This window comes from Lycium barbarum, chromosome 11, assembly GCF_019175385.1.
Source record: "Lycium barbarum isolate Lr01 chromosome 11, ASM1917538v2, whole genome shotgun sequence".
NCBI classification, from domain to species: Eukaryota; Viridiplantae; Streptophyta; class Magnoliopsida; order Solanales; family Solanaceae; genus Lycium; species Lycium barbarum.
In genome coordinates, this window is record NC_083347.1 from 11,766,111 (window position 1) to 11,781,444 (window position 15,334).

At 37.7% G+C, this 15,334-nt stretch overlaps 1 protein-coding gene and 1 long non-coding RNA gene across 5 annotated transcripts; both read right to left on the reverse strand.

The window, feature by feature from the left end:
* Nucleotides 1-279: 279 nt before the first annotated feature.
* On the reverse strand, nucleotides 280-14,129 carry LOC132618774 (uncharacterized). Of its 4 annotated transcripts, none has more exons than XR_009574313.1 (7): nucleotides 13,103-14,129; nucleotides 12,513-12,584; nucleotides 5,814-11,494; nucleotides 5,245-5,295; nucleotides 1,761-4,226; nucleotides 1,541-1,648; nucleotides 280-798 (listed from the first exon to the last, which is right to left on the reverse strand). It is a non-coding gene; the product is annotated as an uncharacterized LOC132618774 (long non-coding RNA). The 4 variants fall into 4 exon arrangements; XR_009574315.1 differs by having other exon boundaries at nucleotides 4,357-5,295; XR_009574312.1 differs by having other exon boundaries at nucleotides 1,761-5,295.
* A 26-nt stretch (nucleotides 14,130-14,155) lies between these two features.
* LOC132618775 (F-box/kelch-repeat protein At3g06240-like) lies at nucleotides 14,156-15,068 on the reverse strand (the record flags this gene model as incomplete). Its single annotated transcript, XM_060333783.1, has 1 exon — nucleotides 14,156-15,068. A coding segment is annotated over exon 1 (882 nt), but the record flags the coding sequence as incomplete, so codon positions are not given.
* Between the last annotated feature and the right edge of the window lie 266 nt (nucleotides 15,069-15,334).

A 15,334-nucleotide genomic window follows, 5' to 3' on the forward strand; every position in this document is an offset into this window, starting at 1 on the left:
CAACTAGAATTACGAAAGGTACATAGGTCAAAACTACCACAATAGCTAAAAACAACGACAAAAATAAGCCTTGTTTGCTCTATCTTATTAACATTTTAAGCACAAAAAGATTGGACAAACATGATATATGAAACTCATAAAGAACTAATTGGTAGCATTCCTTATTGTTTCATAATTTAGCATCTTATAGTTCCACTACTTTTACTTCCAATTTATTTGAAAAGTAAATTACTTAGGCAAGGAAAAATCATAAAAGGGAAGAGACATGAAAGAGTAAATCCACACCTTACCTATCAGGAGAGATTTGAGTTTTAATAACGAAGATAACTTTCCTTTGATAGCATTTCAATAATAGCAAGAAGAAATTATGGGCTAGTAAGTTTATTATGAAGACATGTCAGTAGGTGACAAGAAGGTGTTGTTTTCCTCCCACCATGTTGTGCTTCCTCTCTTTCTCTCACAGAGCTAATTGAAGAAAGGACATTTTTCCGGTTTCAACGATTTCTTGTCAAGCATAATGCAACACTGAAAAAACTAAGTAGGTCAAACTTCTCTGTGCAAGGCCTCCAGCAGATCTAATGAAAATGCACATCAGCAAAGCAGGATAGAGAAGATCACTAATTTTCTGGAGACTCTTTATAAGCAATCCATTAATCCAGGTAACACAAGTTGTGCACATATCAGTGAACTTTCAGTTCACATCATCAAGATGCAAACAGAATAGCTCAGTCAATTATACACCAAACACTTACGTGGAAGCATCAAAGATCCAGCTACTACAACATTGATGAGACTAACCTGCAAATATTGAAGAATACAATTTACCATATCAGCTTCAGAAATGATACCAGAATTAGAAATACGAGAATATAGCGTGTAATAATAACCCTAAAATGCCAAGATGATAGAACAACCACTTTTTTTGTGGTGCCTGGGTCGTCGTGCGGGGACCTCGGGTACCTTCTACCTCCCACTAGCACAGGTACTGAGTAATTTTGTCAAACAAGGCCTATTGGAAAAGTTCGCGTGGTATTTTTGTCATAACTATAATTTGAACTTAAGGTCTCGGTTCTCCATTCACTTCACTTCATTGACCACTATGTCACACCCTTGGGTACAATTATAGGATAACCAATTTGAAAGAAAGATGACAAAAGTGTTCCTTTTTTCGGTTCTTCATTCACTTCACTTCAGTGACCGCTATGTCATGTCCTTGGGTTACAATGATAGGATAATCAATTTGAAAGAAAGATGACAAAAGTTTTCCTTTTTTAAGCGCCAACAGAGAGTTATTTAGAGTTGACATATTATGAATAGCTTCAGAAGTGGTAACTGTTACTTTAAACCAAAAAGCTCAAAATTTCATCTGTTCCAGCGAAAACAATTAATTAGTGCAACGTTAAAGCATTACTAGCAGTGGGTTTCCAGATACATTACTGTGCCAACAGACAACAGTTCCCTGGGACCCAAGTCAGAAGTAAGCACCCTAAAATATAAGTTGGTACTAATACCACAAGAGCAAACTGAGTAAAGAATATACCGAGGGAGGATTCAGCGACATAGATCGCCTGAGAAACTGAATATTGATTGGAAGCCATTTTGTGCAACATGACGTTGCTTCTGATTTTCCGCCCATGTCCGTAGCGTTCTTCAATTTCAAACCACATGTAAGAAACTGATTTCATTATATTCTGTTTCAACAACAAAAAACATAAAGCCCAAAACAAATTTGTATAGGGTTACAAAATCAATTGACTCACTCTGTTTGCATGTAACAGGCAGCTACGTTACTTCAGCATTTGTCCCATGCTCGGGGAAAGTCCACATGGCTTTGACATAACCACCAAAATATCGAGAAAAGTCTACACCAAGAGCATCCTCAGACATGCTTCCCGTGGTTCAGAGATGGTAAATCCAGCTTGAAGCTTCATATAAATTTGACCGTAGCCATGAACTGCTCATTAAATTCTTCAACCAAAGAGGGAAGCACCCCTTTCAAGTTTAACCCTCACAGTCCAAGAGGTGCAGATGTTGTTAAACTGGAATTCGCCTTGACATAAAATGTCTAAATATGGATATAGGGAAATGTCAGTGTAACAAGTAACTTCTATTTCTCGGTAAGACTGGATCTTTCAACACAAAACATATTTGACAAAGATACATTGAATTTAATCACAAAGATACGGTTCTGTGTGCATATACTACCCCGATGCAAACATACAGAGAAATAGAAAATTTGTTATTTCATTAAGGTGTTTTCTACTAATTTGCATGGTCTCACTAAGTTTCAAAATCGCTATGTCAAAATCTCTCATGGTTGATGAATATTTTGTGAAGAATTTTGATTACGCAATAAGTTTTTATATGTTAAAATTGTGAAATCATAAATCACATTTTGATGGTCCAAATATGGAACAAATTCTCTCAAGGCTCCCACCAAGATCTCTTCTCCTATTCTGTCCTGTTAGTAATGCATCATCCGGTGTTGACACTGACATATACTTTTTGTCTGATAACTTATTTGGATATGCACATGTTTTAGTATTATGGCACCCTGAAATTAACAGATGCCTCTGCCTCCCAAAGCATTCCGTTAATCTTGATCGCACAGGGACATATTCGTTTGTGTTTGGTTTTGTCTTTGATATGAAAAGCAAAGATACCAAAGGCTGTGAAGATGGCCTATGTTCAAAGTTGATGTGCATATGCGGCACCTAAAATTGAATGGCAATTTGTCTTGGAATCTGGAAACAATTTGATGGCTTTATTCCTAATATGGTTTCGAAACAAGTGCCAAAATGGCATCAGGAAAGAAATTTCTGGATAGTAAAAGGATCTCATACTTAGAATATGATAAGCTAGAAGTAACTTTGCATCAAAGCAATACTTGAAAAGGCAGAATGGAACAGAATAATGAACAGTTCCAGAATTGCAATGAAGTGCATACTGAAAGTGATTACAATCACTACCAGCAAACTAACATATGTTAACATGGCCAGGATGACATGGTCATTCTATAATGCTACTATAAGTTGATAAAACAGTTAAATACTCACAAATTTTACAGCACAGTAAGCTTTCATAAATACAGCACATTGGACATCAAAGCATAAGGCTGCTAATAGAAAAGACTGATTTCTTCTGAAAATAGACTCCAACAACAACATCAAAGAAAATTTGGATAGCTAAATGAGAAAGAGTTGGGCAAAAATTTTCATAGATGCCTCCTGGTCATTATTGGCATTTGACACTACAAAGAACAAGGTCCAGCTAACAGCACAACAAACTTCTTTTCAACTAACTATATTTTCCTCTCCCAATTGGTGCATCCTCTAATCCCCAATTGGTGCATCCTCTAATCCCAAGTGTATCCCAATTCTATAACATTGTCTCAGCTGCCTCTTCAGCATACAACTTCAGCATCAGATGGATCAACTGTAGCCCCACTGCTTCCATCAAGCAACACTAAACTCTCAGCATATTTGCTCAAAAAGAATGAAAAAAACGCACCATGGATATCAAGATCCTTCCATTCCATGCTCTCTGGATTATATGATAAAAGATCTCCATTATAATCCATCACTAGAGATTCCCCATTTCCCGTGAACCCAATAACATGTGAAATACCTCCCTCCAGAACTACTACAAATTTCTTAGTCCATGACTCCAGTTCACCATATTGGTTCATAACCCAAACAGCACAGCGATCCCACTGTCACGACCCAGCCCCGTGGGCCGCGACTGGCGCCCTACTTGGACACCCCAAACGGACATATTAGCCAAATCGTCATATCAAAGCTTAACTCAGATTTCATGATAGTTATTTTATACATATTTCAAATCAAAGCTTGTCTTAAGCGGTCGCGCATACCAAAATATCATATCAAAACAGAAGGAGCAGCGGAATGCACATCGCCGGTCATATGTACAGATACAAACATATGGGCCATTTTGGCCACCATAACAGACGGACCGCATTAAGACACAAATCGTAAACAAAGCAGACACATATAGGACCCTCGACCCACATATATGACTACAGGCCTCTACAAATACAAAACGAAGACATATGACGGGACAGGGCCCCGCCGTACCCTAAATAGTCAAATATACATATGCATATACATCACAAAAGATATATACCGACATATGGGCTCCGAATCAAAAGGAGCACTCTGTAATAGTAGGACGTGGAGCCTACAGTGGTGGGTCACCGGCGTCTGTACCTGCGGGCATGAAACGCAGCCCCCCGAAGAAAGGGGGTCAGTACGAAAAATGTACTGAGTATGTAAAGCATAGAGTACAGAAATGTAAACCATAACTGAAAACAACCAGATACAAAAAGGGAATACTGACCAGTATATCAAAATTTGTACCAAAACATATGTATACATAATGCAGATAAAATCATGCAAAGCTCAGGAACGTGGTCACCACTCCGACGCTGGTGCCACACACAGCATAACACCAGAAGGTTCAAATCTCCGTACATCCCCGAACACACATATCATCATAGCATATCGCCAGCCATATCACAGCATAACTCCAAACGGAACCCGGCCCTATGGCGAGGTCTCGGGAACCGTAACACAGCATACGGCCGAATTTATCATAGCGCGCACGAACCATAACCGGCCCGGGAACCGGTGAACGAAATCATAATAAGGGCACGAGCGGAGTCGTGAGAAAACAATGCAATTTATATATCAAAGTACTTTTGCAAACTTGATAAAATCACATGTTGACTCATTAGTCAAAATAGTTCGAACAATTAACCAAAACGGGGTTCATTTCACAAAAGTATTTCCAAAATGGTAATTATGATTCAAAATATAATTTAGAATATCGTGGCAATCAAAACATTATTTTACGGTAGCCAAATTCATAAGCAAAAGCCCTTTTTGCCGACATTACACAAAAATGAGCCTTATAGAGCAAACGAAAGAATCTCGGAGTTAGCGGGCCCACCTCGGGTCAAGTCGAGGTGGCGGACATGAATTACGGACATTTGAGGTCTATGGAACCATACATGGAAGTTTCGAAGCGATTCGATTACATTTGCAAAAGTTTCGGACATATAATCACTCTTCCAACAAAACAAGTGTTTTATAGTTCAATTAGATTGAATGAATAGTACTCGATTTCCAATTCGGGTTTCAAGGAACAGAATTGCCCCCGGGGCTCAAATATCAACCTAGTATACCTAGGACATGCCAACAGAAGGAATAGGGTAGCCTTACATACCTCAATCACTCGCTAGACAAATCCCGACTCAAGTCTCGGATTGTCCAATATCTACAATAATATTATCAATTACCAAAAATTAGATACAAGTACTTAGAGATTCAGTTCTAATTAGTACTTGTCTACAGAAATTTCGGCAGCATCTCCTCTGTAAATTCAACATCCCCGAGAATTCAACTCGACCAAATCATCAAAAATAATACCAATAACCATATTAACAACATCAACAATTTATCCCATCGATCCATCCTCTCAACCACATAAAAATTATTTCAATAATTCAAACAATAATGTGACGAGAGGCAAACTCGGCTTGTGAATTAAACAATAGTTTTAAACCCCATCTTCATTCCGAAATTTCTCAACAATGTCATCAATAACAACAACACCTCCAGGATATTCAATTAATTTACAGTCATATAATTTCGTAAGAACGACCTCCCAAAACAGTCCACCGAATTACAACACAAATTTATCCGATTTTCGGTATAATTTTCGTATTTCTTTTATCTAGAAATGTAGATACGACTTGGATAAATCAAATACATCTAGAAGAGAGGATTTGTTACCTTGTATGTCAAGAACTACTCTTCTTTCACACTACTTCACTTTGAAGAAATCTCCGATTTGCTAGAATCCGAAGGAACACGATGTTAGAATCACGTTACCGGCGATTAGAAACATATATGTGTGTGTATTGTTGCTGCTCGCTAATGACTTGCTGCTCATTATTTTTGTCACGTTAATTTCTTCATTTTTCCAACAATGGAAATACTTCGTTGCGATACGTACTGCTATGAAATATAGTTTCACGTTTTAGTTGCTACAAATATATATGCTGCTTACTTATCTCTTTTGGAAAACATCAACAAGAATGTAGAAAAGTTGCTGTGTACTTTTCATCTATGGAAAGTCAAGAATTGAAATCATAGGCTTTAGATATAGGATGACACCTTCACTTACACGTGTAGCTCTTATAGGATAATTAAGAGATGATTCACCTACACCTTATGCGTGCATATCCACAACTTTTGAATGCCACTCATCACTACCCATGTGGATTATGTCCAAAAATATTATCCAACAATTTTAATTAATTTATCTATTTCACTATAATTTTTCATTTAAATAATTACACACATATTTAATTTCTTGATCTCAATCCACTTAAACAGTCCTTGTATACTCATTATTATACTCATGTAATATAGCATTAGTCCACAGCTCATTTGCCACACATAAAAATATTATTTTCAATCATTGCTGTCACATTTTTTTGTCTAAAATCATTTCGGGACTTTATTCCTCGTATACACCGAGTTCTTGATTTTTATGCTTGAATATGACCAAATCCTACGGCCTCGATAAAATTGCTCATGTTGGACGGTTCAATTTCCTGGTCCAAAAATACGGGATGTTATGGCTTGGACCGTATTTCATTCAGATAAATTTCGAACCTTGACAAAACTTATTTTCTTCGATTTGTTTAACTTCTAATCCTTATGATACATCTGCACTCACTCTAACCACCTATAAGCTTGGGGGATAACCTCGTTACCATTACTTGTGTCATTTAACTCGCACGCTTTCCAAAATGAAAACACGGGATGTAACATCCTTCCCCCCTTTAGAACATTCGTCCTCGAATGTTAAACTGGTCCTAAATTCCCAATACTTTCTCAAGTGTTCTCTTATTTAATTATGCCCTTGACATGCTTGTTTCATTGGTCAATTCCCTTTAATCCACTATAACGTATTCCAGGTCTCTAAGTAGCCATTCCCATAATATTTCCTCTTTCGGTTGCTTCTCGATGTAATAATTCCACGTTGTTGTCTTACCTCTCAATTTTTAAATACAATTTTTATAACGCGCAGACGTCCCTCGTCAGTTCATTAGACTTTAATATCCCTGGAGTATTGCATGCCTCTGGTAACCTGTAAACCCTTCGCAGGTCCTACAAGAAAAATGAAATTTCCCAGAGGGTAACATTTTTGTATTCCTATATCCTTACTTTACTCCGCTGTTACAGTCCGTATTCTGGAATCCTCAGCATCATGTGTCACTTTCTGACTTTCTTTTAAAGGTCTTTAACTATCACTTGCTTTTATCTCTTGATCTCGATCCTTAGGGTTGGCTATCAAATAGTGCTAGGGTCTCCTCATAATATAACTTTACTGTCATCCAGTAACCAGTAACTCGCTTGTTCTGATTGTCTCGGTTAAATCATTTCGTAATTTCCCTTACTCTAACTGGCAATTCTTTAGGCATATTATCTCGTGTCGTTTCTCTAATTCTGATTCAAACTCTTCCATTTCCCCTTTTTCTCAAATTTTCTCTTAGCTTTCCTACCACGCATCTTACTGCAATCTGTACACGAGCAGGTGTAGGGGCTCGAATTAGCCCACGAAATATCTTAGTGTTGCCTCGCTAGTCTTTATGCAGAACCTATATTCTTCTCTTATATCTTTCAATTGATATTAAGGCTCAACCATGGTCATGTCCTATTTGCCCTCAGTACCAATTCTATCTCTGTAATTTGGCTCAAACCACCTTACACCTTTCCCTAATGTATCCAAAATATCGCAGCCACATTATTGTTACTGAATTCTTACTCTTCTTATCAAGTACCCACTCGGTTTCATTCTTAGTATACAAATATTCGTAGGTTGCATAACTATTCTTGTACCACTTGTATAAAGTGTTTCTAATCTTTAGTCAGAGTCTACCCTTTTCCTGGTCCATTCTGCTGTACATATCCGTACTAAAACTCGTTTGTAGCCTTCTTGTAATACTCTTTTCCCTTTCACTATTCACCATTTGGTTTTCTCATATCCTACTATAGGAGAGATTTCCTATCCTTTCTCCTTTGCTACTTATGTGTCGCGATACCATTAGCGAACAACTCTGTTGCCAATATTTTAGCCTTTAAACCAGTATAGCGTAGATATCCCATCTTTTAAGTTACTCATTACCATTCTCTTGTCATATTCTTCCTTGTTATAAGCATCCACCTTCTGATGTCATATTATCCAAAATCTTTTACCAATAATTCTCAGCACTGTCTCAAATACCATCTTGGCTTATATCCGTTTATTTCTGGCTTTCAAATCTTACTAACTTGTTTCAACAAGGGATCTCACTTAAAGTTTAAGTTTTCACATTAAATGTATTGCAGTATCAGTTGTTTTCATCCTACACTTTCATTTCTCTCATCCGCTTCCCCCCTTTTGGGTGTACCCATATCATTATTTATTTATATTCTTCTCTATGTCTCCTTTTCGAATTTTCAAATCCATATAATTCCTATCCACTACATTTGGTATACTACACCATATCCATGTCTTCCTTTATATCATCTACAACTCATGTTACCCATGTATAAAACTCCAGCACAATCACGAGGCGATGAGAACTCTCGATGTATAGTACAAAATCTTATCTGATGGTTGGTACTCGAGTAATATAATTAATGTAGCAATTTGTCCGAAGCCACATTCTATTCATCCCAATCAATAGTTAGGTGGTGCTTATCATCGTCTAAAATTCTCCATTCAGTCGCACTTATATTCTAATAATAAGTGTCTCCAGCTTTTCATCCTTGTTGTATACCCAACGGTAATTTCTAACTTACTCAAAATCATATCAAATTCGTCTTAATAATGGTCTTGTCTTATCACCTTCTCATCGTACTACATCTTAAGTTCATAACTATATATTTCCCTTTTGTCCTATACTCATACTCAATTAGTTACGTTTGTCTTGAGTGCTTCCTTTAGTATTCCTTTCATTTCTCCAATGTGTGCCTATCTTTTATTCTGTGCACGAAGAATCTCATGCTACTCCTGTATCCTTCGGAAAACACTACTTTTACATAATCCCCTTTCTCATTTTCGAAACATATTCTGTTCTCCCCTATTTGTTCTTATTATACCAGTCATTTCTGGCATTCATTCTGTCTCGTTGCTCATCTTCCTATAGGTTGGTCTTTCACAGCTCTGTCACTTGTATTACTCGTTTTCCAAGCTACACTGTAATCCCACTCGCTTTCTTTCTATCTTCTTCTTTCAATTACTTCTTCTCTTCCTGTGCGCGCTTCCACTTTCGTTACCACTTGATCTCTATTCTGAACTTTTCCTATAGGACTTGGTAGGTCTTCCTTATTCGTTCTACATTTGCTTTTCCGTTTCACACTAATTACATCATCTCCTTTAGTTACTTCCTTGCAAGGCTTTACCCATTCTTGTGGCAATCCTTATGGTATTTACATTACATCCTGTTCGTAAGCCATCCCATAACGTAACACTTCTTAATCTTATTCACGACTCTTACTATGCTTTAATTACACTCTATGGACTAGACGTACTTAACCCTTCACCCTTTCTGATCGGTCTTACCCTTAGCATCTCACAAGTTGTCTTATCATTACTTTCGTAATTTGTCATAACTCTTTCTCCTCCGTATTTTTATCTCAATCATACTACTACTCCTTTTAACTGTAAACTCATCACAATTTATCCCTACTTGTCAGTTCACTCGATACCTCAATAAAATGTTCTGTTACGAGTTGCCACCTTTTTCTAAATCATCCCTTAGTATCACAAGCCCTTCCAAATCATCCTAGCATTTCACCAACAACATATAAAATACATGATCCTAGACAGCCCACAAGTTTAAGTTACCTTCCACAGATTCTATCTCCAATTAGTTAATTAAGAACCAATAAAATATTACTATGAAGCATCCTTCAACCACCAGCAGAAGAAAAACTAGAATTCGACCAGCACCACGGGACTTCTAATGCTTGATTCACATGGGTTGCCTCCAGATTTATTCTTGAGTCGTGAATGAATCATTAGTTCATAAACTACTTGCTGTATGCTTTATACTTTTCAATAAAAGAGAAACTTAATTGCTAGACATTTTTGCCCTTCAGTATGAGCTTTTCTAAGGTAAAAATGTGGCTGGAAAGTATTCAGGTCCGTTCAAATGGATTCCAAACTTTGCTGCTCATATATGCTTCTTCGAAATAAAATTTCCCAAATAAGAATGGTGCCTCTCACGGATGACATGGAGGGTATCTCTTAAAGCTTTAATCAGACATAATAAATTTACCCTATCGGTATCGACTTTCAAGACATATTATGAACTTATATCTCTTTTTTTTTTTCTATTTCTGGGAAAATTTGGGCAGAGTTTCCTCTGTACTTCTTATTATCCCAAAACCTGCACGCAGGAAATACCGACAATGTCTCACAGGGCCAACATATATACGTATATATCATATCGTATCATAGCCACACAGGGCTAACAATTACAGATAGAAGTATACAGATGTCGAGGCTTACCTCACATGCCCAACTCAACTGCACCTGCTACACTTTTCATGTTCATTTCTCTTTTCAATGTTCGACTTTATGTTCTAATCGTACTTCAGGATACCTTACCCAGCATACGTCTTTCATACCATCACTTACCTGAGTACTGTGTATCTTCCAATGTCAGCAGTCGTTGTCTTACGTCGATACCGCTCTCCAGCTGCAATCAAGGGTTAGAAAGAAAAGGAATTCATTTCCTACAGCTGGCTCTATTGCACGATCTAAGATCCAAAGAAAAGTAACACCCTAAATGCCCTGTAGCCTCCAGTTTATAGATGTGGTGCACAACACACCGATAAACAAGACTCTACGAGACACGGCCTGTAGACATTCCGAGGACAAACCGCTCTGATACCACTTTTGTCACGACCCAGCCCCGTGGGCCGCGACTGGCGCCCTACTTGGACACCCCAAACGGACATATTAGCCAAATCGTCATATCAAAGCTTAACTCAGATTTCATGATAGTTATTTTATACATATTTCAAATCAAAGCTTGTCTTAAGCGGTCGCGCATACCAAAATATCATATCAAAACAGAAGGAGCAGCGGAATGCACATCGCCGGTCATATGTACAGATACAAACATATGGGCCATTTTGGCCACCATAACAGACGGACCGCATTAAGACACAAATCGTAAACAAAGCAGACACATATAGGACCCTCGACCCACATATATGACTACAGGCCTCTACAAATACAAAACGAAGACATATGACGGGACAGGGCCCCGCCGTACCCTAAATAGTCAAATATACATATGCATATACATCACAAAAGATATATACCGACATATGGGCTCCGAATCAAAAGGAGCACTCTGTAATAGTAGGACGTGGAGCCTACAGTGGTGGGTCACCGGCGTCTGTACCTGCGGGCATGAAACGCAGCCCCCCGAAGAAAGGGGGTCAGTACGAAAAATGTACTGAGTATGTAAAGCATAGAGTACAGAAATGTAAACCATAACTGAAAACAACCAGATACAAAAAGGGAATACTGACCAGTATATCAAAATTTGTACCAAAACATATGTATACATAATGCAGATAAAATCATGCAAAGCTCAGGAACGTGGTCACCACTCCGACGCTGGTGCCACACACAGCATAACACCAGAAGGTTCAAATCTCCGTACATCCCCGAACACACATATCATCATAGCATATCGCCAGCCATATCACAGCATAACTCCAAACGGAACCCGGCCCTATGGCGAGGTCTCGGGAACCGTAACACAGCATACGGCCGAATTTATCATAGCGCGCACGAACCATAACCGGCCCGGGAACCGGTGAACGAAATCATAATAAGGGCACGAGCGGAGTCGTGAGAAAACAATGCAATTTATATATCAAAGTACTTTTGCAAACTTGATAAAATCACATGTTGACTCATTAGTCAAAATAGTTCGAACAATTAACCAAAACGGGGTTCATTTCACAAAAGTATTTCCAAAATGGTAATTATGATTCAAAATATAATTTAGAATATCGTGGCAATCAAAACATTATTTTACGGTAGCCAAATTCATAAGCAAAAGCCCTTTTTGCCGACATTACACAAAAATGAGCCTTATAGAGCAAACGAAAGAATCTCGGAGTTAGCGGGCCCACCTCGGGTCAAGTCGAGGTGGCGGACATGAATTACGGACATTTGAGGTCTATGGAACCATACATGGAAGTTTCGAAGCGATTCGATTACATTTGCAAAAGTTTCGGACATATAATCACTCTTCCAACAAAACAAGTGTTTTATAGTTCAATTAGATTGAATGAATAGTACTCGATTTCCAATTCGGGTTTCAAGGAACAGAATTGCCCCCGGGGCTCAAATATCAACCTAGTATACCTAGGACATGCCAACAGAAGGAATAGGGTAGCCTTACATACCTCAATCGCTCGCTAACAAATCCCGATCACTCGCTAGACAAATCCCGACTCAAGTCTCGGATTGTCCAATATCTACAATAATATTATCAATTACCAAAAATTAGATACAAGTACTTAGAGATTCAGTTCTAATTAGTACTTGTCTACAGAAATTTCGGCAGCATCTCCTCTGTAAATTCAACATCCCCGAGAATTCAACTCGACCAAATCATCAAAAATAATACCAATAACCATATTAACAACATCAACAATTTATCCCATCGATCCATCCTCTCAACCACATAAAAATTATTTCAATAATTCAAACAATAATGTGACGAGAGGCAAACTCGGCTTGTGAATTAAACAATAGTTTTAAACCCCATCTTCATTCCGAAATTTCTCAACAATGTCATCAATAACAACAACACCTCCAGGATATTCAATTAATTTACAGTCATATAATTTCGTAAGAACGACCTCCCAAAACAGTCCACCGAATTACAACACAAATTTATCCGATTTTCGGTATAATTTTCGTATTTCTTTTATCTAGAAATGTAGATACGACTTGGATAAATCAAATACATCTAGAAGAGAGGATTTGTTACCTTGTATGTCAAGAACTACTCTTCTTTCACACTACTTCACTTTGAAGAAATCTCCGATTTGCTAGAATCCGAAGGAACACGATGTTAGAATCACGTTACCGGCGATTAGAAACATATATGTGTGTGTATTGTTGCTGCTCGCTAATGACTTGCTGCTCATTATTTTTGTCACGTTAATTTCTTCATTTTTCCAACAATGGAAATACTTCGTTGCGATACGTACTGCTATGAAATATAGTTTCACGTTTTAGTTGCTACAAATATATATGCTGCTTACTTATCTCTTTTGGAAAACATCAACAAGAATGTAGAAAAGTTGCTGTGTACTTTTCATCTATGGAAAGTCAAGAATTGAAATCATAGGCTTTAGATATAGGATGACACCTTCACTTACACGTGTAGCTCTTATAGGATAATTAAGAGATGATTCACCTACACCTTATGCGTGCATATCCACAACTTTTGAATGCCACTCATCACTACCCATGTGGATTATGTCCAAAAATATTATCCAACAATTTTAATTAATTTATCTATTTCACTATAATTTTTCATTTAAATAATTACACACATATTTAATTTCTTGATCTCAATCCACTTAAACAGTCCTTGTATACTCATTATTATACTCATGTAATATAGCATTAGTCCACAGCTCATTTGCCACACATAAAAATATTATTTTCAATCATTGCTGTCACATTTTTTTGTCTAAAATCATTTCGGGACTTTATTCCTCGTATACACCGAGTTCTTGATTTTTATGCTTGAATATGACCAAATCCTACGGCCTCGATAAAATTGCTCATGTTGGACGGTTCAATTTCCTGGTCCAAAAATACGGGATGTTATGGCTTGGACCGTATTTCATTCAGATAAATTTCGAACCTTGACAAAACTTATTTTCTTCGATTTGTTTAACTTCTAATCCTTATGATACATCTGCACTCACTCTAACCACCTATAAGCTTGGGGGATAACCTCGTTACCATTACTTGTGTCATTTAACTCGCACGCTTTCCAAAATGAAAACACGGGATGTAACACCCACGATTCACCACAATCGCAGCCTTTTTTTAACCAAATCATAGAAATTTGACCCCCACACAAGCGTACAGACAAATCAAAAGGAGAAACTTGAACTAGCTCTTGAGGCAAACCTATTTCACTAAATTTCTCTTTACTTAGGTCAAAAACCAACAGGCTATTAGTGAATTCCCCACCTTCATTCTCTGTATAGGAAATCCAATGAATAGCCCCACTTAAATAGACACTAGTATAGACATACTCAATAATTTTACAATGAATCTTTGAGTTGACTGTTTTCCACAAACCAGTACTTAAACTATAGACCTCAACTTTAGAAGGCAGTCCTGTAGTAGCTTCATGATCGTCATGCAAATAGGCTATCCTCACCACTTTATGATCATGAGTTTTCGGATCAAACCCAAACCCAAGGCAGATGTGAGGGCCGTATGAACCAAACTGAACATGAGTAGGCTTAGGGAGGGTGATACTTCTGCGAATAGCTGGGTTCCAGAGAATGATAGTATATGTTTTTCCCTTGAAATCATCAGAGAGGCAAAATAGACCATTGCAGAAACCCACAACTCTAAAGTGGTGCCCGGACCTAGTCTTGAAGGGAAATTTGAGTTCTTTAACAAGGGTCAGATTTTCAGTTTTTGAAGGGTCAAAGTAGACTGAGTAGTGTTCTTGTCCTTGGTTCTTGGGTTCGAAGGAGAAGTGGCGAAGGAGGATAAGGGGATTGGCATAAGAAGTGATCGATAGGGAGTGAGATAAGTAAGAGGAGATGAAATGAGGAGAAGAAATGAGAGAACACCATTGCTTCGATACACACCTAAATCGTAAAAGGCTTTTGACAGGCAGCCTGCAAAGGATTTCCGGCAGAACGCTATCAGGCAAATAGTCTGACATCCTACGCAGAAAACACAAAACCCTAGCTTTTCTGAAGGAAGATGACTATATGAATGCAGAAAGAAAAAAGCTCGAGTTCGTCAACTTTGTTAGCACAACATGAGAACTGAGAGAAGTTCACAGTTTATACCGATTATGGAGTACTACCAAACAAAAAACATAACACGTACTTTTTTTTGGTATCAAATCAGAAAGAAAAAGAAAAGGCAAATAGTAACTACTTTGAGAAGTCAAATATTAGCCATTAATTTATAAGTTATTACTACTACCTCAGTCCTATTTTATGTGAGACAACTG